The sequence below is a fragment of the Motacilla alba genome, chromosome 6 (genome assembly GCF_015832195.1).
Source record: "Motacilla alba alba isolate MOTALB_02 chromosome 6, Motacilla_alba_V1.0_pri, whole genome shotgun sequence".
NCBI lineage: Eukaryota > Metazoa > Chordata > Aves > Passeriformes > Motacillidae > Motacilla > Motacilla alba.
In genome coordinates, this window is record NC_052021.1 from 1,001,274 (window position 1) to 1,025,232 (window position 23,959).

Sequence of the window (23,959 nt, forward strand, 5' to 3'; positions counted from 1 at the left end):
TCTTTGCCCAAAGCCAGTCTCCAAAATAACTGTCCTTTCTGATTACTCAGCTGGAAATCACCTCTGTCAGCAAAACAACTACAACCTTCAATCTTTAAGTGATTTTTGATGAAATAATTTAAAGCAGAAGTTGTTTGTTCTCATCTAAGGCTTATGATGCCAACACTGAGCAGCCATGGACTTTCAAAAGCATCCCAGACTGCTTAATGAAACAGTGCTGAGTAGTGAATGTCCGAGATCAGCAGAGAGGGGAGGGAAAGGGACAATTCCTACATGTATCTCAAGCTGAACTGTGACAGCACTGACACTTGGTTCAGAGGGTTACTAATAAAGGTACCACTGCCTTTTGTGGCACTGACAAACCAGGTTAGTGATGGGAGTAAGCCTGAGCAGGAGAGCTGTTATATGGGACTTCCACGTGGGTGGAGCTGGATGGAGCTGATACAAATCTGAGGGCTAGGAAGGCCAGAAAAAGGCAAGGAAGGCAGCTGATTTCAGGATACAAAAAAAAGCTCCACAGAATTTAAAAAGCATCTGGCTGCTGGATGGGAAATAGGAGGATCACAGGTAACTCTGAAGTGGGAAGGAGCACCAGGAAAAGTAAATCAAATAGTGAGTTATGGTGAGGAGTTTCATGGATGAACTTGACTAGGAATAGAACCCTTTTCTGTCCTCTGTCATCTGTGTGTCTCGTGGTCTCTTTGAGTCCAGTAACTACAGAACTGCCGTCTCGATTTGCTTTCCCAAGCAAAGACTAGAAGCCCAGATGAATTAAAGCTGTGAATTAAGACTGTGGCTATTACAAGGTGAGGAGCCCTGCCCAAAAAGGCAGCTGCACGTGGTGGTAACAAGGAGTACTACAGAGAGAAAAGTTTAGGTAAACTGCAATCCTTGAAGTACTAGAGAATTACATTTAGTCTTACTACAAGGATAAAGGGGGACAGCTTTTGGAGGATGACTTTGCTAGATCTATTTTTTTCTAGTCTTGTTAATTTTTTTTGCTATTTTCACTATATTTCTCATATTAACTCCAATATTGATGCCATTTTAGAAACAAATGTCAAGAAGCAAGAACAAATATGAGATACTTTCTGAACAGTTTGCTGAGAGCTGCACTCTTTCATTTAAAGGAAGTGTTCATACGGCCCCATTTGGAATCTAACAATCTATAGAATGGGTAAGGGGTAAAAGCCCAGTGATTCTCATTTACTCTTTACACCAAAGGAGAGGGATTGTCCCAGAGCCTTCAAAAGGCACTGTGAATCCTGAATCCATGGGCTGCATGCAGTCAGGACAGGCTGTGGAACATCCCAGCCAGGCAAATTACCAGCACCGGTGTCTCTGTGCTGCATCGACAGAATCATCTCTGATACAGCAGTCAGCTCTGCCTGGTGTCCCAATCTTACCTGAGTCCTAGCTGTAACTTTCCTATCATCAAAGTGCTGTGAAAATCCTGCAGAGACATTCAGCAGTTCTCTGTTTGAAGGAACTTTCCCCTGGTGCACAGGGCTCAAATAGCAAAACTATTCTCAAAGCTTGATAGCAGAGCTACCTTTGTGCTTAAACCATTGACCCTTCCTTGCTCCTTTCTCAACAGAAATTACAAGTTCCAGTGTTGTGATCCAAAGCACTGCTTGAATTAGACAAACATTCCCTTATATGAGCAAAACGGACTTAGGTGTGTTTATTGGCAAATATCTTTTTAATCGTAGGTCTGCTTTGGCAATGGAAGACAAGGATCCTGCTCCATTTAAACATAAAGCTTAGGGAAAAACAGAACAAACCAAATGCAACCCTGGGATTTTCTTGTAAGTTTTTAGCCAATCAGAAGAGAAATTAGAGTATTTCCACTAAAATATTATGAAAACTGTTATAGCAGGTCAGGCCATTTCTTGCTATTTACTTATACAGTAGACAGAGCAAAAACCCAAAACTTTGAAAACCACCCACTGAGATTAAATAACAATGAATGCAAGGTAATACCATATGAAGAACAGCAGCAATCAGCTTATGTAACAAGTGACTCAAATACACAAATTTACTATTTGTCTGAGTAGCTTCTGATGTAACAAATACAAAATGTCAGGATCTTTTATTTCTTCCGTGTTCAAGAACTTGGGCGTTACAGAGCGGTGAGCTCAGACCCTAAGGTGAGCTGGTGCTTGCTGTGCCTTCTGCAATATTCATGCCCTGGGTGTCCAGAGAAGGGCAAAGGAACTGGGGAAGGTTCTGGAGCAGCTCAGGGAGCTAGGAGAGCTCAGCCTGTGGAAAAGGCGGCTCAGGGGGGATCTTCTGGCTCTGCACAGAAGGGTGCCCTGACAGGAGGGTACAGCCAGGGGGGACAGGGTTCTGCTCCCAGGGGACAAGTGGCAGGATGAAGAATGGCTTCAAGCTGCACCAGGGGGAGGTTTGTGCGAGATATTAAGGAAAATTTTTCCACTGAAAAGGTAGTCCAGCATTGAAAGAGGCTGTTCAGGGAAGTGATGGAATCACCATCCCTGGAAGAGTTCAAAAACATATGGATGTGGCACTCTGGAACATGGTTTAGCAAATGAACATGGTGGTGCTGGGTAAATGGATGGACTCAGTGACCTTAAGGATCTTTTCCAATCTAAACAATTCTATGATCTGTTCCCAGATTTCCACAGAGCAGGAAATGAAGAGCCAGCTGTGCTTCTCAGCACATACAACTGCTACCTTTGATAAGCAACAATAAGAGGAAAAGCCACAAGAGTTCACGTATTACTCAGACAGATACAAATCTTCCCTTTGCCAGACTTCATCTGGCATCATTAAAGAAGAAACAGAACTTCTTACTGAAAGAGTTATTTAAAACCAATTTTATAATGGATTGCAGACTTCTCCATGCAGGTCTTTACCCCCCTCTCACTTCCAGGTGGATATGGAAAGTGCCAGTCTGATAAAATGCCACAGCTGCCTTCCCCAGAAAGAGCCCTCAGCAGAGCCCAGCTCTGTCCCAGCTGGTTCAGCTCAATGCAACCCTGCTCATTGACACCCACCAAGATACAAAGAGAATGTTCTTTGTCTCTTGCACTAAAGGACTGATTTCAGGAGGCAGTAAATGTCCTGTAATGGTACCTGTGTGTAAAGGCTTCACCTGTCAGCAACTATTTTACTGCTAACTAGACTAGGGGCGGGGGGGGAAGGAAGTACAGACACCACCACCAATATCTTCCTTTGTTATAATCAATTTGATGAGATTTACACATCATTTAATTCAGAGCACAGCAGAAAAAGCTCCTGCACTTTAACTTGTTTCCTGTTCTAAGGCCATCATCAAACACACAATGGCAGCACAAAGAAATACCAGCTTTGAGAGCTATCTGCTCTGGTACTCTTCATTCTTTAAACTACATCTAGCAGCACAAGAGTTCTCATGAAAGCAACAGCAATAATGGGATATAAAATATGTATGAGTCTGAATGTGTACTGTCACACGTGGGCTCTGTACAGAGTGTTTCATGCTTGACAGCATGCTCTGATACAAGTAGACAGAACAACAGATGAGAAATCTACAGCTTAAAATCAAAATTATTTTGTTACTTTTTCCCTTTCACTGAGAGCAGAAATAAGAGTGCTAAAACATTTGCAAAAACCCTACCAACAAATTAATAAGAGAGAACAAAGGCAAAAAAATTGGGATAAGCATAGTTCAAAACATTAAATCCCCCAACACTTCAGTGCTCCTACCTGATGTGCTGCATTAGCTGAGCCACTGAGCTTTGCAGAGATGCTGTGAGCTGACATTAAACTCTGTATTTGCTGCTCTAACAGTGTGACAATGGCCTCCAGCATTTCTGAATATCCAATAACCTTTTTTTATGTAATTACCTTGTGAAGTCAGTCATCTCCATCATAATCACACACATCCTCTTGGCGAGAACAATTATGTCATTGCTGGTATCATCCCAGATTTCAATCTCTGCATCAAGCTTACTCTTGACTTTTTTGAAGTCAGCCACTTGCTCAGCTATCTTTTCCTTTTCAGCTTCTGGCAATTGAGTCATCTTGGCCTAAAACAGAATAATTTCATTTGTAAAACATCTATGTCAGAGTATTTTATTTTTTAAACAAAAGCACTGCACATTATTAAATACACCGTTTGAACACACTATGGCCTGAGCCAACTGCTTGAGTTTGAGCACTTCTAACTTTCAGAATTTGTATGTTGTCACTGGGTTGAGCCAAGTAAGTAGTCTCAGTGTAATAGGGAAAGTGGTGTTCCTGAAATCATTCATTTTAACATAGCGAGAGAGAGATTATTAAATTCTTCCAAATACCCTTTATGAAATATGACTGAAAAATTGTCCTATTTCCTAGGGCTAAGGAGCCTGAGTAGTTTTAAGTATGATACATGTAAAAGTTACAAAATTCAGTATTTATTCAGGTACAAAATAATCAATGAAAAGGGTTAATTGTCCTGAAACACTCAGGTATGCTTCTTCTCTCTTCTGAGAAGGTTCTATATTATCATTCTTTGAACTGAAAAAGATTTAATTGTTCAAATATGCATCTTCTGTCTTTGCAGAAGACAAATAGGTGACAGAAATCAGGATGGGAATAAGATTACCGAAAGCCCCTAAAAATGTAACATGGTCAGAGAAATGTTTTTGCTTAATGCTCTTCATGAACAAGATGACCAGCCTGCTGCAGTCACGGGTCACACACCCCTCCTGTGTCAGAAACAGGCCAGGGAGCAGCCAGGGGCTGGGATATTACATGGCCACATGAAGATCCTGGCCCTTCATCATACCTCCCACCCCAGAAGAGAGGAGCCACACTGGTCCTGATGGCTCTGCTGCCATGCTGCTTATCTCACAGGCTACCAGGAACTCACAACTACACACAGCAATTATTAACACACTGTCATTACTCTATAATTACACAATAAATATTTTGTGACTTATTCTTGTTTAGAAAACATTGTCTACCACCACAAAAATAGAAAGTTAAGGCCATGGCTGAATTGCTTCTAATTAATAAAATGGGCAATCAGTTCCATACATAATGTGTGTGTTTTTCAAGCCATGTGTTTTCAGAGATTCTATTTACTCTATAATCACTGTCACAGAGTTAGCTTTCTCATTTAGACAAATTACTGAAAATTACAGGTTTCCCAGCATGTACCTGCAATTGCAGTCACACACAGAATCACAGAATGGTTAAGGGTGTAAGGAACCATCTGACAGTGGTCAGAATTACCGTACAGTCACAGAGCTAGAAAGCACAACTATTTGGAGGCTACTTCTCCCATGCTGTTTAAAAACCCCAAAATGGCCGACAGAGGGAAGAGAACTTTTCTGATCTCATACATGTTTGCTCATGGGTGGATGTCTGTGGTATTTCCTAGCCCCTAGCTTCAACACAGTTTTGAGTTCAAGATCACAGGCCTGGATCTCAAAAACACAAGAAAGATGGCATTTTAATGAGGGAACTGTGACATACAGCATCCTGCTATCTGCCAACAATAATGAGCTTCAGGTGGAAGAGACATTATCCACTGGAACAAAGGGCAAAGGAAATTCTAATTCTGACCTTGTCTTTTCTCTCCTTTCCCTCATACTGCTTTAAAACCATGTCCAACAAAAAAAAGCAAGTGTATACAGAGCCTTTTAAGCATAGATTTAACTTTGTATCAAAATAAGTAACATAATAGTAATGATGAAATAAAGATCTAAATTGAATGACTATTACATCAGTGCAGGTTTATTCTGTCAAGCAAGAGCAGATTATTTTTTCACTACTTCTAAGACAAAATGTAAGGTAACAGATTTAGGACTAGGTGAGAGGAGAAGTTTTATCTGTGATATTTCCTTCCTTCTATTATAAAAAAGGTATGGATTTTTTTCTTAAATTTCCCTGACTTAACTTTTCTGAAGGCTGTTATCTCCCTGGGAGCTAAAGTCTCCAACACTGGAGTTTGTGTTATTTGAGTTGTCCCATTTGCAGCCTGACTGACCCTGTGAGACTGGTGTTTCCTTTCATTACCTGTCCATGTTTCAGTCAGCTCTCCATCAGTGAAACTGAACTTTCAAGGCCATGTAAGGACACATGGGTGGTAACTAAGTGGTGATGATTTTGACTCTTCTCTCCCTGGTACACTGCTGGCCAATGACATCCCAACCCAAAGAACTGGCCTTTTGCCTACCTTTGTCTCAGGCTGCTCTCCAAGGATTTGACTTTCACATAAACTTTGATTATGCTCTTAAAATCTCAGATTGACATATGTTTCTTCTTTCCTGACCCCTAACAAGTGACAGGCCAGATCCACACCAGCACCATTCTTACCACTTACAGAGACCAGGAAGGAAAGAAAGGCAACAGAAAGCAGCACAATACATTCAAGCAAAATCAAAGAATCTCCCTTGAAAATTATTTAACACTTCCAGCTTTGTAGGCTGCAATATGTCATGTAACTACAGAGAAGAGAAGAGGAAAACACTGTTTTTCTGCACTTTTGTAGGCTGCAAGGAAACAAATCCCAGTTTCCCAAATGAGCACATGAAAAACTTCTCAGATCTTTTACATGCAAGAACACAAAATAACCTGCTCTTCATATACTGTAGTGATAAGAAAATGTCAGAGATCCCAGATGAACGGATTTGTGTCCCCTACTTTGTCTTGAGAGCTGAGGCTTTCATTCCACCAGAGCCTCAGCAGCCAGAAGAAGCCCTCTGGTCTGTTCCTGCTCTCCTGCTGCAGTCAGCTGAACATTTGGTGAAAAAGAACAGGACCCTGTAGATCACTCAAAGTACAGCAATATATTTCAATCATGCTGTTTCACAACAGTTCCAATCATGACTTTTACCTGTCGTTTTCTTGAACAAACTTTGCAGACCCCTGTCATAAAACACACATGTGAGCTGAGCCCTGAGCTGGTGAGTGGCATCCCTGCTGTGGAACGAGGTGATCTCTGAGGTCAATTCCAAGCCAAACCATTCCCGAGTCTGATACTGTTTGAGTGTCAGTGTGTTCATAAGTGAATTCATGGAGACACCACTGAGTCCAAGGGACTGTCAAAATGAGCAAGACATGTTCACTACCTTTTACTGCTACTTTTCCTACTGAGGGAATCACTTTGTGAGTTTGGATGAAGAGGTGACAGAGATATGTTGGATATTCAGCATTCACAGCTAAGTGAATACACGCCCCCAGAGATGAACTGTGTGGGTGTGTGATGCTGACAGAGGGGAGAAGCTGTGTTTCTTTCAATACTTTACTACCTGCTGTCACCAGCTGCCTTCTCCCCATTTCAAGAATTGCAGCAAGCCTGCTGAAGTGCAGCATTCCTTAAACAAGTTCAGAGAGTGCCTCATTTGTTCTGCCATGACAGGTCTGCTGTACTTTTAGATGCAATATAATTGGATAAACCAGATGAGGAGGTGAAAGTACTGGGAGATAGCAAACAAAGTGTTTAGTGTTTAATGCCATTTTTGCATCAGCCTTCCTTAAGAAGGTTGGCTTAGATGATGCAAGTATGGCATATTAAATGTAATTTCTCTTTGTCCCAGGGCCATAGGCCTATAGATAAAAAAGCATCATGTCCTAAGTCTGGGCTTCACCAGAGCTTTGCCACTGGCTCTCATGCCATCCTTACAAATAACCTGGAGAAATAAGGTCCAGATGTAATCTCCAGTGGGTGGATGTAATATATTATTTAGAAAACTGCTTGCAGAGCACTTATCAAGAACACACACCAAGCCAAGGGATCCATCAGGAAAAGCTGTGAAGGTAGCTGCATTAGTCAGTGTTTCCACAGAACCAAGAGTCCACGCCGCCCACTGGCAGTGGAAGAGGCCTGGTTTACAACTCAAAGTGACCTTGAGAACTGATCTGGAAACATCCCAGGATGTAGTGCAGCTGAGATAATGACAGGGTTTACCCCTAAGAAAAATCACCAGCATACACACACACAACTGAGACAGAACCAGCCATGGACAGTGCTGTGGGTGGGAATTTGTGGTTGATAAAAGGCTGTGCTCGTGGCAGAAAGGCAAACCTCATACAAAGCTCTTTGTGAGATATGCACACAGCAGGAAATAGTGCAAACCTCTCACTTGTACTGCTGAAATCACAGGTGGCTTCACACATTTTGCAATATAAATAGTCTGGACACAAAATTCTAGAAATTCATTAACCAGCTGCAGAGCACCCAGAGGAGACAGAGACTGAAAGAACATACAGGAAACTCCACCCTGAAGAGTAAATCAAGGTTACTGGAGTTATTCAACCTGGAGTTTCCGAAAGAAGCTATAGAAAAAGGATGAACAAGTACGTTAAAAAAAATACATACAGCAAGGAACCCCACTCTCTGTGTCCATCCCAGATGAGTGCTGATATGTTTTATTTTATTTATTAATTTATGAATTGCAACATAGGAGGTATAAGGACAGAAACTTTCCAATAAACCATCTATTCCAGTAATGAGCTAAGTAGAGAGAGCAATAGAATTGTTCATATATATGTGTGTGTCAAGAAGAAATGTATTTATTCTGCCCTGGGCCAAACAGCTGGATTAGTAGAAGTATATAATATACGGCTACAACCTTGAGTATTTCAGTAACTTAATCTCTTTACAGAAATTGGGTTAAAAAATGGCAAGAAAATTAAATGCTTTTGATAGATCATGACTCCTGACAGGGGATCTTTTGTTATGTATCAAGTGTCAAAATTACTATTCATACAAACTACTCAAAATTACAGTAGTTATTTTTATTATGCTTGAATTCTTACCAGTATTTCATGCTTGTGTGGGGCTTTGATAGAAATTTAAAAAGTATTCTGAAATTGGCTTTTTTATTAACACAATAGCACACACTTCCTGTTAATGTATGTCACCATTTAATTTAGTGTAGGAACTTAGATGTACAGTATTTGCCACTTGAATAAAAATTGCTAATTAATCTGATGGCAAACCTAGCTTCCCTTCTAACTACTTTTTATGCAAGTATCTACAGTTCCTCTTGGTCTTTGCTGCTTTATCCGGGCATTCCTCTTATAGTTTAGTAGATTTTTAGAGCTATATAATTAATCGTATTTAAAATGCAATATAATACAACAATGAAATAACTTCACCTGGATTTTCTCATTCACAGAACACACTGAATAAACTCTTTTTCAGCTCAGAATTGTTGCACAAGCACAGTGTGCAACAAAACTGTATGAAAAATTATCCTAATCTCAGACATTTCTTTCATGCATTCACAACACTGTCTGCACAACTCTGACATAAAAAATGTGGATGTGTGGCTGCCTGAAAGAGTTCTGCTCTTGTCACCCTTAAGTGGATTAAGTTATGAGGTAAAACATTTTGCCTCTTCCTCAATATGATCACCTCAACCTGCAGCAGCAACTTTGAAATTAAGCTAAGCTGTTCTCATCTAATTAACTAAACTAAATAACTAAATAATTACTAATTTAGTAACTTCAAACACTTAAATTAATTCTTCCTGATCATTAACACATACATTGTTCTCTAAGTTGAAAATTAACTGGGCAAAATCTTACTCAACCCTCTCTTCAACACAGAATCCCACGATAACAATCCACTACCTCCCTCAGTGGAATGACACTGATCATGACAGCATAAATAAGTCTGTGATAAGCTTCCAGAGCTGACTACACAAATTACACACAGTCACCAGAGGAAGAGCTAACTTTCAGCCGGGAAAAACTGCATTAGTCCTTGGATCCAGTACCTGTTCCTACAGTAGCTAAGGGATTGATCCTAAGGAGCCTCTTCTTCAAGGATGTAAAATCACCCTACAAATAATCATCAATATTTTTATCCAGTTTAAGTACCCAGAGATGTCACAGCACACTGCCCAAGTTGACCTGTATCCCCCAGCATGGGATGATGCCACAGGCACTATTATATTCATCTCAGAAATTGGAAATTATCTGAAGGAAAAGATCAATGAAGTAACATTGTCAAGATGAGTGAGGAAGATAAATACGAAGTCAAATCTCAGTCTTACTATCTCACCCCTAATCTCTGTTCTCTCCCTCTCTATGGAGATAGAGTCTAAAGGTGTGATTAATAATACATTACTTTTTCATACATATGGGAAACAAGATTTGCTAGTTAAGATGTAGCCTTTGTTACAAGTGGCATACACACATCACATCTGGTTTTATATGTTGTGATAAAAACAAAGAAAAAAAGGCACCAGTTCTCCACTGGAGCAGTGAGAGATGTGACATCAAAGAAATTACAACACTCTTCACAAAGCAAGAGGAATCAAGAGTGCTCCTATGCAGAATGAATATGGAGCCAGATATGTATAAATAAAACTGAATTATTATAGCTGAAATGCCCAAGAGAAAGAAGTCGAGGAAAAAAGGCTGCTCGGCAATCTTGCCAAAGGACTTCTGGAACACAGTCATTCCTGGTGTCAACACTGCGCACAACAGCCTTCCAACAGGACACAAAGCTGCTGCATCCCACAAAACCACACACTGCCCAAAGCTTAACATCTATCTTCCCCACACAGATCCCTCATATTGCTAAACAGCTTCTGGGTATAAATCTTCAAATACCAATATCAAAGAGCACTCCAAACAAAGAGGCCTAAAATCACTGTTCGTGTTTGCTGCTGCAGCAGCAAATAGATTTGTTAAGACATCTTTTTTTTAAAAAAGTGTGTGCAGGTGTCTGTCAATGTGGTACTCCTGCCTGAGTGCATATGTATATAATTTAGTCAAAGCTATAATTTTCTACTGCTTTTGGGGGGTGATGTGCCATTTATAGGCCCAATAGCAGGACCTGAAACGTAGGAAAATTGTTTCTAAACTACAGAATCAGGCTTTAAGCCATGACCTCTGTCTAGATGCCACAAAAAGGAACATTTACAGTAGCTGTATTATTTTAGGGAGAAATGAGGGAAAACCAGAAATGTCCATACTATAATGTTAAAGTACTGGGGGGTTTTAGCTGCATTAACAACAGTCTGCGTTTAACAGTCCCTTCCACCTCACAAGGAGAAGCACATCCCAGAGACATCTCCCCACAGCACCAGTCTGTGCCTCTGATTCCTGACAGCCAGCTCCCCACCTGCCAGTCTTCAGCATCTACTTCTTGCTTTGTGCCCTCTCAAGTATGTGTTACTTATAGTTTTCTTTTCAAAGAGAAGCATTCCCTTTAAAGAAGAACCCTGGTTTAGCTGAGAAGTAGACAACCATGCATGAAAATGTGATCTTTGAAAGCTTTAGTGGATCTTATTACACTTTGATACTAAGTATCTAAAAACAACTACTTGTACTTTGCCAGCAAGAGCACTTCAACTGTGAAGCAACTTCCTCGGCAGAGCAGCAGCATTTCCCCAGCTCACAGCGCTCCTCCAGCCTGGCTCCCACATACCCGGTCAGTCTTCCCCTCGGTCTGGACACTGGTGCGGCTGCGCGCATCCTGCTCCTCCTCCAGGTCAGACACATCCTCCAGCTCCTCGGGCGTCTGGGGAAAAGGCAGGAAAGGGTTAATGTCTGCCAGACTGGGCAACTCGGGTGCTCATGTCAAACACCTCCTGTTTGGTCTGAGGTAAGGTTTGACAAACACCAAGCAGCCCCGCTGGAGCCCTTACTAAACTCTGTTTAAATTGGTGCTCCTAGCAAAGGTGTCTAATAAGAAATCTTTACATGACAAGAATGGATTGTGAATGTGTCACTTCCCAGTTCTATTAAGCAGCACAAGTTCTTGCACAACCAGAAAAAATACGTGTCCTTAATTTGCTATTTTTATACATGGCATCATTTAATATGCCGCTGTCTGTTCCTTCTAGTCACAGGAACTGCCAGTTGATTCTCTTTCATTTACTGCAAGAAATTTTCCATGTAATCCAGATCTTTAGATTTGTTTACTGCTTCCTTTTAACCAAAATATTATTAAAAGAAAAGGGGTTTCATGCAGAAGTTCTGAATTTTATAATAAATAACATAGCAAAATACCCACACTGAACATGACTTTTTATAAAGGACACTAAATAAAACATTAAAAGCAAGTTTCTTCTATCAGCAAAACACTGCCCAATGAAGCATACAAAGTTTTTGGGATTATGAACCACTTAAAAATACTATTGATTCTGCCAATGCAAGAGAGCAGTCAAGAAACTTTCCTTTATCAAGAAAATTCACAAAAATGAAAAGCAAAAAATATACAGAACCAAGCTCTACAAAGCTCATGACAGATCTGCCACCACCTTGACATCTATAGTCCCAATTAGAGGGAAATCCTGATGTTCTGAGTCCCCCAAAAGCCTGACATTCCAAGAGAAACATGACAAGACTAGGACTACCAGAAAACCTTAGAAAAAGATAGGCAGAAAGAAACCGAGCTATTACTTTTACCCAATTTTCAATCAAGTCAAATATAATGTTTTTAATCCAGAATTGCTGTATATTCTCACCTTCATGTTTTTACTGTCAAGGCATATACAAAGAAGATCTGTTAAGAGGGACACTGCAGGGTTCTGTCATTTTATTTCTGGGTCCATAGCACTGTAATGGCACTGCATTAACCTGAATAAATCCACCTGCATGCATTTGTGTTCTTTGGGAAAGAATCTCTGTGGTCAGAGGGTGGTACATAAACCACAGAGTTCAACACAGCCTTGAAACCAGGCTCAAATAGCACTCCATTGCTTCAGCAGCACAGACAATTTCACTCACTGAAGAAAATCATCATTTCTATGAGATAACACTGCAAGAAATAACTCAGTGTTGGTGCACAAGTTGGCAGAAATAGAATGCCGGGGGTGACAAATACACCTAAACTTCCTCAAGGAAACAGGCAATCAATTTCTGGGACAAAGATAAGCATAAAGCTACACTGCCAAACTGGGGGAAAGGAGCATTTTATTTTCAGGCAAAGACTAAGACTGTTCTGAAGTCTCTGTTTTAACGTTGGAATTGGACCTAGTAAGAACTCCACAGTAGCCAAAGGCTGTTACCATACAAAAGATGCTGGAAAAAGCTGCAGTATGAAAGCAAAATGAAATTTTGATGGATATCCCTACAATTAAAAAAAAAAAAACAAACTATCACAAACTCCCTTTAATTGAAATACTTAGGGACACTCTTATTAGAGGACCAGTAACAAAGGATATTAAAACAGAGTAACTTCAGCTTCTCAGGATTACACTGACTCCCTCAGGCAGGTAAGAGCCTTGATTAAGTTTACAGAAAAAATAATTCCTTTTAAATTTAAACTATACTTAGGTTACAATTACAATTTTAAATACCACATTTTAAATACATTGCAATTACTGGGTTTTGCTAAAACTAGTTTGGAATTTTTTCCCCCAGTGATCATAAAGCTGGATTCATGGCAGCAGAGCACCATTTCTTCCTGGGTGAACAGGTACCTGAGAATGCCACACTTCCAATATAGGGTTTCTTTCTTCTATAAAACATGGAATTCAAAATGTTGTGACAGGGCAGAAATGGTTAATAACTTTAAGACAGTCACCTTATACATAGGTGAATTTTAGGTAATGTATTTAGGAGCTTTATGCCATTGTTACCCCACGACAAACTGTATTTATTTACAAAATGGTTATTTAGGGCCATCAAGAGAATTTTGTAGAATTCCACTGACACCATTTTTCTGTCAAGTCAAGCTATGGAAATGTTATCAGCCTCTACATGGAAACATTAGCAAAGAGGTCAGGAAAAGGACAGTAGGATAAGACACCTCTCAATGGCAGTCTCAGGTAAGCTTTCCAAAGATGAAATCATCACTGTATTAATCTGATCTGGCACTTTACAAATCATAGAGCAGAGATCTCCTTCCAGCTGCACTGGCACAGGGATTCCCTCTCCAATTCTTTATCATACACAGAACATCAACTCAGGGTCTAAGTGCTGCTCACCCAAACCCCTCGTGGGCTAAATGCTGTCAGAAACCTTTCTGGTTTTAAATTGCCTATGCCCTTTTCCTGTCAGTAAAACCTGTTTGTGGCTGGAATGAGGAGCTTCCTGCAGAAAGCTTGCTCTCCCAGCCAGAGGACTGCACTCCCATTGAGCTCTCAAGTCATTCTCTCCAAAGCCCACATCTGCCATGCCTTGGATTGTTGGTACCACAGAATTCAGAAAAACAAAACAAACCTATCCAGTTATTAAAGGCTAAGGACATTTCAAGCAGAGGGAAGCTGTTGATTTATCAAACGCTAAATCACAAACCATAAACTATTCTAATTTTCAGACATCAAAAACTGAAAAAACTCCCCACTGTAATAATGAGAACAACAGAAGTAGTTACTTAATTGTTTTCTCTCCTTGGAAGCTCTTTCAAAGCAAAATTTGTGATTTTTTTTCATGTTGCTCTCATAATCCACTATTTATTAAATACCTGAGACACACCTATATCTGCTTATATGAATATTCCATGTGCCAACACATGGCTATTGAAAAGGAATGCCTGACGACTGCATGGTTAAACTGGTATGAACACAAAGGCTTGCAACACAAAATAGTGTGCTAGCATCAATAAACAGAAATTGTGCACAGGGAGAGCAGCACAGCTGGAGGACTGGAGTGAGAGGCATGGAAGGAAGCTGAGAGTATTGTTTAAGACTCCCAAAAGGCATCCTATCAACTGCAAGTGACAGAAGAGGGAGAGATTTGAGTACTGTACTCAGTGACACAATGAATGCAGGACAAAAATGGCAAATTCACTGTGAGACATGCAAAGCATGGAATTTCCAGTAAACGTAAGGAAGAATGCTGAGGGGTAACATGAAGCACAAGACTCCAGTCAGCAGCAACCTGCAGACTCATGTGTAACACAGTGGTAAATGGAGTTTAGAAACAAATTTGAACAGAGAAAAATTAGGTTTCCAGTGGCCACAGGAGCAGAACTCTTGAATTGTCTCCCCTGGAAGTGCTGGAGGAGGGGAGAAATTCATTCCAAGATTAAGTCTGAGCAGCCTACACTACAAACAAGGTGATGGACCAGCTGGCAGTAAAAGTAAGAAACAATGGTGGGCAGGACACCTGGCCAAGGGCTGCAAGAGACTTCCATCCTTTGTGAAAGGCCTTTTCTGATCCTGACAAAAACACGTTCAAGTACATTCCTACACATCCATTCTAGGCTGTAGTTCCATTACTGTGGCTGACAAGCTACACAAGTAGCATGTACTCCTTCTCACATTTCAGTGATTATAATAAATCTGCATTCTCAGTGGGCTTGCTACTGAAGACTCAGGCTGAGGACTCAAAGTCATATTTCTGGAAAAGTCTAATATTGATGAATTTGACACCTTGCTGGTACTCAACTCCAAGCCACAACAGCAAGTCATTACGGGTGATTTCAGGATATGAATTACCTTTTTATCTATGAAATGAAAACCAGTCTCTGATGACAAACCTTTTAATTTGCTTTTCTAGGAGGATTTTAAAGAGAATAATTAATAAAACCAAGGTCCTGCCCCTAGTCTTTAGACCTCTGCCAGTTTCTCTAAACTGGTTGCAAATGGGCTTTTTAATTTCTCTGGTTTTTAATCCAAGCTATGTAGAACAATTTGTTTGACTAAGTTTCACAGCATCTTCTCCAACACCAAGTTTTTTTTTTATGAAAATCCCCTCAAAAGTGATTATCCAAAGAACTTTATCCTATATTATTTGCTTGTAAAGGTCAATACAGCCCATGGAACCGTCAATCCTGCCAATAAAGGGTTTCAGTTGCTAGAACGTAATGCAGAGCCAGGTCAAAAATCTCATAAATGAGCAAACAGGCATCATGGTGTGAGAGGAAGCTATCTCCTCTTATCTAACATTCAATTAAATGCTGACCTTCACACTGTCATTATATGCTCTTATGCTTTATCTTATCTTGGTTTCAGCAGCCCCATCAGTCATTCTTTTTCACAGATCAATACTAAAATCCAGAGCCGACTAACACCTTAACAGGAGCTAAGCTGGTAAGTGATGTCTTTATCTTACCACTGCAAATGCAGTTATTTGTGCTATGTAAATCCCACAGCAGCAGCAGAAATGCTTGCATGCACTCCAGGAGGATGAGAGTTTGTCTATTATGTCCTTCAGTGAGCACACAATGGTTTACAGAGATTATCTATTCACTGTGGACATTTGCCTAACGCCCAGATTTTGAACATCTCACCCTGTCAGGCTGCATGTCACTCAGTGTAACAAACCACAGTACACGTGTCACAAATGCAAAAATATCACGCTCTGCAAATATTTAGCTACTGAGTGATATTTTGGTGTATTAGTCACAACACGACCATTATCTCACACTTAATTCTGCCAGGTGATACACTGCCAGAGCAAGAGTTTTGATGCATTAGAAAGAGAACAAGAAACCACAAGCATTGTTTATCTCTTCTGAGTAGCTGAGTAAGAGCTTACATAATTGTTGCTATCTAGTAATTTAAAGTACATATCAAGTTTTCGCTAAAAGCAGTTGAGTGTTGGGAACAATAAACCCCACATCATAAAAGTCAAATTAAAATACTACATTCTTAATCTGTCAATATTGTGACATATCAATACTATGGTAAATACCATCCCCTCTGCTGAAGATGATCACCTGCCTATTCTTGAAATCTATTCTTGGCAGCTCCCTTAAAATAGTATCTTTAGCATACCATATTATTTGGGATATTTTTAACAAAAAAACAACACATGCTAATTAAGCCAGAGAGCAGAATTCTGTCCTTGATAGCAGTAATGTCACCAAGCACTGGCAAGGAATTTGTCATCAAACAATAGTAAAATCATTATCCTGCCACAGCCTGTACACATTTTCATTTTCAAATGTAGGTATTAAATGTTTTTTGTTAATAACAGAGAAAATTCTGCAAAAACTTTTTTAGATATTAAAGTTGAATTCCCGTTAAGATCAGTGAAAATATAAATTTTGGTGAAAACAAAGAATTTAATTATGAGAATATGTAGACACCTTTGACACAAAAAGATGAATCTATTTTCAATAAGAAAAGATGTTACAGGATAAAGAGTACACATTTTAAAACTAAGAAATGCTGTGAACCCACAGTATGGGGCAAAAGTTGCTGTGTTGTTACTGGATGCTTGGAGGTTTTGTTTGCTTGCTTCACAAGTCATCTTAGAACATTCTGCTCCAGGAGATTAAGAACAAAAAAAGTTAAAATTAATCACCATTAGAGACAGCAAGACAGATCAATAGCCTGACTCCATGTGCCAATCCCTGTGCTTCCAGGTCTCACTGGGCATACATTAGGATAACTGTCTTCTCAACAACTGGCCAGGAGACAGGGAGGATCTGAGCTGAGGAGCATAACTGAAAAGTTTAAAGTGCAAATTCTGAGTACTTCCCTCTGAAAATTCTTTTTAAGAAAATATGTGAAGTTGGCACATCTAAGTAAATTGGCACAGAGAGTTTTAGCACCTGTTTTCTATCCTAAGCTACATTTTTTGTGTGGGGAATATGCATTTCAGCCCTATTTTCATTGCTTCCTCTTTCCCCAACAGTACCTTTGTATGTACGCCACTCTCACATAATGCCTACAGCAATTCAAAGAGAGATTTACTCCAGGAAATACTGACCTAGTTATGCTGCACAAAAGCTCCGAACACATCTTTAACTCTAAAAATTTGGGGGAAACTTGACAGCTGCCTGAAAATCCCATCTGGTAATGGTATTGGAGCCAAAAGGGTCCAAAGGTACGAGCAGGGCAAGATTTAGAAACTGTGGTGGCTAACAGCTGGCCCGGAGGCCTCATGGTTATAAATAATCCTAATTATAATTCTATAACTAATTACATACGTAGTAATTATATAACTCAGCCAGTCTGGGCCATTGGGGAGCCAGTCTAGGCTGTTGGGGACACAGGCAGCTTTTGGCCAGTTAGCCTGGTTCAGCCCATCAGGAGTGACCCCAAGCCCCGTGGGCTCCCAGAGCTGTGTCAGCAGTGCCCCCAAGCCCCGTGGGCTCCCAGAGCTGTGTCAGCAGTGCCCCCAAGCCCCGTGGGCTCCCAGAGCTGTGTCAGCAGTGCCCCCAAGCCCCGTGGGCTCCCAGAGCTGTGTCAGCAGTGCCCCCAAGCCCCGTGGGCTCCCAGAGCTGTGTCAGCAGTGCCCCCAAGCCCCGTGGGCTCCCAGAGCTGTGTCAGCAGTGACCCCAAGCCCCGTGGGCTCCTGAAGGAACCCGTGGGTTCGGGCTGTAAATCCCCCCGGCTAGCTTAGGATTTAAGCCCGCACGGATCCTACATGGACGAAGTAAAGGATGAGAAGCGCTCTTTCTCCACGTGGTTCCGATGTCCTGTTTATTAGCTGGAAGGGGACATCTACATCGTAGGGTTTCCAGGTGAATAAAGAGAGAGAGTTCCAAACCCAAGGGACATTTATACCCACGGAATGGGAGGCGGGGACGGAAGGCCACAGCCAAGGGGACACCAGTGGGGAGGGGCGAAGGGAGGGGCTACACGGGACAGACCACCTTACCAAGGGATACCATGGGAACAGTTCACCCAGTGCAGAACATCTAAATACCTATATAGTGCATCACAACAGGCTCCCAGAGCTGTGTCAGGAGAACAGCACTCCGTGGAAGCTGGCTGCTGCCGTGTGACCCTCGGCACGCTCTGCCATGGGCCTGTCTCCAAAAGTGCAGCAGGTGACAGCTTCATAAAACCATCTGCACAACCAGAAAGGATGCTCAGATTTCAGAGCTGCAAATCCTTCACCAGGCTCCCTGAGGACTCACTTAGGAACCTGGAAGCTTCTTTACTTTTTTCCAGTTATTTTATTTCAAGGAAGCACTTTTTTGGGTATAACTTTTAAAGAAGAATTTCAAATCCCTAAGAACAAAATATGATCAAACATAGGTATTACAATCACACAACTTGCTGTATCCCAAGCCTAGATTCCACACGAACCATGACAACTGATACAGAGCTTCATGCAAAGCAGAGCCTTTGCTTATGTTTATTAAGTAGGAAAAATCACCATATGGTTTAGAAGTTTCCATTTTAAACTCGGAAAACTAATAATTAACAAGGATAGAATGGCAGGTTTTAATATAAGTGATTTGTTCATCAGCTATCTAAAATATATTCCCTGTTTCCTCTGCTGGGTTGACATACATTTGCTCCATCTAGTGGGAAGCTAATTAAGACATTTCATTTATAATGGGAATACTTGTTAAGCTGTTTAAAAATGGACCATGAAAAACGAATTAAGCCATTGTTCTTTTGCTAGTAATCTTCATATAACAAATTATATATGGCTTTATATATGAGCAGTTCATAACTGTGTTTGAAACAGATTTCTAAACGTCACCTCAACCTTTGAAAATGAGAAGAGATTAGATCTTGCTTTTTCTCTCTCAACGGTATGTATTAAAGATAAACAAAAATATCTTTACTGTCAGCCTGGTTAACCTCAAAGGCAACCAGAGCCTCAAAGGCTCTGCATTTTGCTTCTGTGGAAATTCATAATGGTTCCCATATTTAATAAAGGCCAGAGGAACAAACTGGTCAAGTACAGGCTGCTCACCCTCCCATCAATCTCTGGAGCATCATGGCCTGACTGTCACTGAGAAAGGCTCTTCACACCATCTCCCAGGAGCTGGAACCAAGCTGGGCCATTGGCCTTTGGCTGTCAGGCTCAGAGGGCAGTGCTGCCCGGGCTGAGCTGAGCTGGGAGCAAGAGCAGCATCACAGGTGTGTGTCTGAAGGCCAGGATTGCAGGACATCCCTGCCAGAGCCCTAGGAGCTGCTGGAGCACACGCCCAGCACGGGTCCATGGGACACCAGGCAGGGACCTGCACTGGGCCCAGCGGCAGGGCTGCCGTCCAGCTGGGCTGATGCACTCTGCAGGAATGGGCTGACAGCAACCTTCTAAACTCACCGAGGGAAAATGCAAATACTGGCACCAAGGAAGGCAGAAACGACAAACAGAACAAGTTGGGGCTGCCTGAGTTTGGAGCAGACCAGCTGAAAGGACCTTAGGCTCTTGGCACAAAGAACACTGGGCAGGAGCCAACAGTGCTCCTTGGCAGCAACACACAGCATCCTGGGATGGAGTGACGTGTGGCAAGATAAATCCACTTCTGAGAACCAGAGTGTTGAAATTATACTTTAAAACCACATAATAGAGTCTTCCTTCATGCAGAATCTCCCTTTCTTCTCCAGAAGCCTCCAATTTTTGTGGAGGAGAGTATATCCCAAAGCCAAAACAAAATCCTTGTTTCCAGGAAGATGAAATGCAGGAAAGAAACTGCTTTTGGAATACATCAATACATTAAAGGTTAAAAAGTGCAGTGAATATCTCATTTTGACTGTGTTAAAAACATTTCAGGGCTCAGAAAGGACAAGACAATTCAGAAATCCACAATAAATGTAGGTTTATCAGATGAATAAAGCCTGAGCAGTGGTGGACCCCCAGCAAAGATTTCCAACATGCCAAATCAATCTGTTTCTGTTACATGACTTATGCTAAATGATCATCACTAAAAAAATTGCCCGGCATAGGTTAATATATTCCTCAGCAAAAGATTGCCAATGATAAGTGCATTTCTCAAACTGGAATAGATTAAATTATTAACTACATCCTCAACATCTGCTCAAGCCTCTTCCATCTCAACTGACCCTCTGTATTATCTGAGCCCAAGTAAAACAGATCATCTTTAGAAAAGACACAGAGAGTAAGCCAGTCCATCACAAACCCATGCCTCACTGAGAAATGCACACTGTAATGCACAGTCTGCTTCTTAAAAGTACAGGTACCACTGCTGTCATCCTTCCCACACATTCCCCACCCAGAACTTGACAATTGTTAAGCACAAATCTCTGGTTTAGAAGCTGTTCCTCCCAGACACTCAGACAATGGAAATCAAACCACCCTAGCCATGAATCCTGTATCCATCACTTTCATTCCTGCTTTTAATTATCAAGAGGCTTCAGATGCCCAGAGCACACATCCACCCACCCTCAGCCATTCAGTAACCAGTAATGTCCAAGTGAATGATCAGTGCCGGCTGACATGGAATTAAGGAACCCATTAAAGCCATCACTGTGCAAACCAGCCTTCATATGTCCCAAATCACTAATTTCCTTCTGCTTTGGGAGGCTGAGAGCCTTCATTACCAAGCAGGCTCTCCAAGCAAAGCAGAATTAAACACACATAACCCCTCCCCCAGCTGCCCCTCAAAGAACACTAGTTTGGGTCTAGCTTCTGAACAAATTATTTATTACATGATTTTCTTAGAATTTTTATAGATGCTAAAATTCCTGTTTGTATGTGAAATTAATTCTTCTATTTGGGAAGGTTTTGTGAACAAGTTCTGTGAAAGGCAGCAGAGAATCTTCCCCTCTAAGACATTGAATGGGAAAGTCATTCAGATCAGTACTTTGCACATTTTTCACAATATGCAGCTTTGACAGCCTCTTCTAGCCAGTGAAACACGAGAGACTCAACACAACTCTGTCATCTGCTAATAGACTGACAGAGATAAAACTGGCACAAAGTCAAACACAAGAGCCTTAATATATATGAAAATTGACCAAAATACTATGTATGAAATTTGGTTTTCTTCATGTCCAAACTGAATCTTCCCCTTGTAGTCAGAGTTTATTCTGTTTCTATCCATTATGAATATGTAGCACAGATTTTGTCCAGTCCTGTGCAACAACATTTTACATGAGTGAAAACAGCTATCTCATCTTCTCTGCTCCCCACTTTGGTTCTCTGTTCCCTGGGCTAATTAGGACTAACACATCTGGTGGTTTTTTCATAGGTCACAATTTCTGATGCTCTGGTCATTGTAGTTGCAATAAATCAGAGTGCACTTGCTTAAACAACTAGGGAATTTTGGAGGTTTCTCACTACTCATTTTGGGACATAAACCCCCACGTCTCTCATTTTAACTATGGTACTTACAAAGCTGAATTACTGCAACCAACTGTAACTCAGTAAAACCTTCCTTAGTTCCATGGGCTGAAATTAGTCTTTCAGACATCGACAGTATTATCTGACTTGAACAGTAAATGAACAGCAAGAACTAATAAATCTAAACACAAATTAACCATAAGCAGCCTAAATTTAATCAGTAACTGGCACTGATAGAAATATTTTTAACACCATGGCAATAGACTTTAAAAAATGTACAACAACAGAACAGAATACAGGTACTTTTTTTTTTTTTAATGCAAAGAGAGAAACATGATACATACTTGCTAGAAAAGCACTAAGAATTACAGGGGAGTACAGGCTAAAGAGGATGCAGCAGCATCTCATTCCTGAAAACAAGGGCAACCAGACTTTTGTAAGTATCTGCAGGCACAAAGACAGCAAACCTTATGAAATATGCCCTTCCTTCAACTGAGACCTGAGCCTCCACTGCAGGTACTGTATCAAATGCTGGACCACTGCACTTCCCAAAGGAAGGACACACTAGAGGGCAGGATCCAAGAAGCATCAGCATGACATGAAAAAAACCAAAATAAACCCAAACTTTAAGTGTACAGGAAACAAGCAGGAGGAGATCATCCATCCTTGATAGACATGAAGTGCTTTAAGATGCCCTAAGGAAATGTATGGAGTGGATTTAAGGATGAACTTTCTAAAGAGAATGGACTGGGAATGACTGCTTGAAGGCACCCTCCAGTTGCCAGCTGTGGGTATTTCTATGAACAGGTCAGACAAATGAACACTGGGAATTATTTGAAGTTAATCCTGAGCTGCACAGGAGAAAGTATTGATAGAGTTAGATCAGTATCTTTGGAGTACGTATTTGATTGCTGCATTTATCTTAGGTCAGATAAAAATCAGAACTTATGCACTAGTTACCCTTTTCCAAAAAGACTGGCACCCTGTGGGGAAGTCAGTTTTCAGGCTTTACAAAAGACAATTCTTACACTACCTTAGCATGAGGTAGAAGAGAATCTGCACATAAACAACACAAGACAAACTGTAAGGTAAAAGGAGAGAAAATAGAAAAGAAATGAAAAAAAGAGGGGAAGGAAAAGAAATTAAGAGCATAAAACGAAACACCACTGTGTAAGGCAGGGCAATGCATAGCTATGCCTGTGATGCAGCACCACAAGTTCACCAAGAATGCTATGCTACATCTTTGTGGTAAGCTATTTGTGTGGGTTGCTGAATGGTCCCTGACAGGAATTTCAATCGTTCCTCTTGCCTTCTCTTTGTGGAGCATGGTAGTTTTTAGCAATTAATACTGCTCAACCTTTTTTCCTCCCCAGGCAGTAGATAAATCTCAGAGCTCATCAACATACCCAAGAATAAACAAAAAAGGAGCGGAAATGTATCACAGCCTAAACCCAAACCCTGCCAGGTAGAGGCTGCCTGCCAAAGCCCTGAGCTATCTGGCAATCCCACTGGCTGAGTAGGACTGAACCACGCCATCTCTAAAGAGCCAGGCTGCAGGCAGTACTTGCTGCTGAGCCTTCTGGAAGAAAAATATCCGGAGAAAAAGAAGCTTTTTACTTTTGAACTAAACACAACCTAAAATTTCATCTTGATTTTACTCTACCAGGTGAGAAATGTGAGCATTTTAGAGGGAGAAAATAGTCCTATGAGTTATAAATTCAGTATGTTCTATAAATGTATGGTGCAATTTAATATGCTATTTAATAACCCAAACATGGAAACAAGACGAGCAATACAGCAGCAACCCTATCAGACAGGATGATCTTTTCATTCAGGAAAACATAACTTCCTTTCCACAGTAAAGGGACAACCAGGGTAAGTCCCCTGATTTCTGACCTGTGAGTTTCCTATAAACTGCATGAGCAAATCAAGCAGCCCAGTCCGAGGTGGAGGAAGCTGGAAGATGCAAGGTTTAAGGCTGTATTAATGGAATGGAACCACCAAGAAAAGCCTAGGTTTAGGCATACACAATTTCAGGCTTCATCTGTCTTGGGGACTGGCTCCATTTCAGCAATAAGTGATTAGCTGCAAACCCCAGCATTGGTAAATTAATTCC

General features: G+C 40.9%; 1 protein-coding gene across 8 annotated transcripts in view; it reads right to left on the bottom strand.

Moving 5' to 3' along the window:
* Positions 1 to 23,959, bottom strand: part of CTNNA3 (catenin alpha 3) — a 421,074-nt gene that overhangs the window by 47,876 nt on the left and 349,239 nt on the right. For all 8 annotated transcript variants that reach the window (XM_038140205.1, XM_038140208.1, XM_038140206.1 and 5 more), the window contains 2 exons: positions 11,381 to 11,473; positions 3,853 to 4,034 (listed from right to left, as the gene is read on the bottom strand). In XM_038140205.1, the coding sequence (XP_037996133.1) occupies positions 3,853 to 4,034; positions 11,381 to 11,473 (275 nt within the window). The remainder of the gene's footprint in view (positions 1 to 3,852; positions 4,035 to 11,380; positions 11,474 to 23,959) is intronic.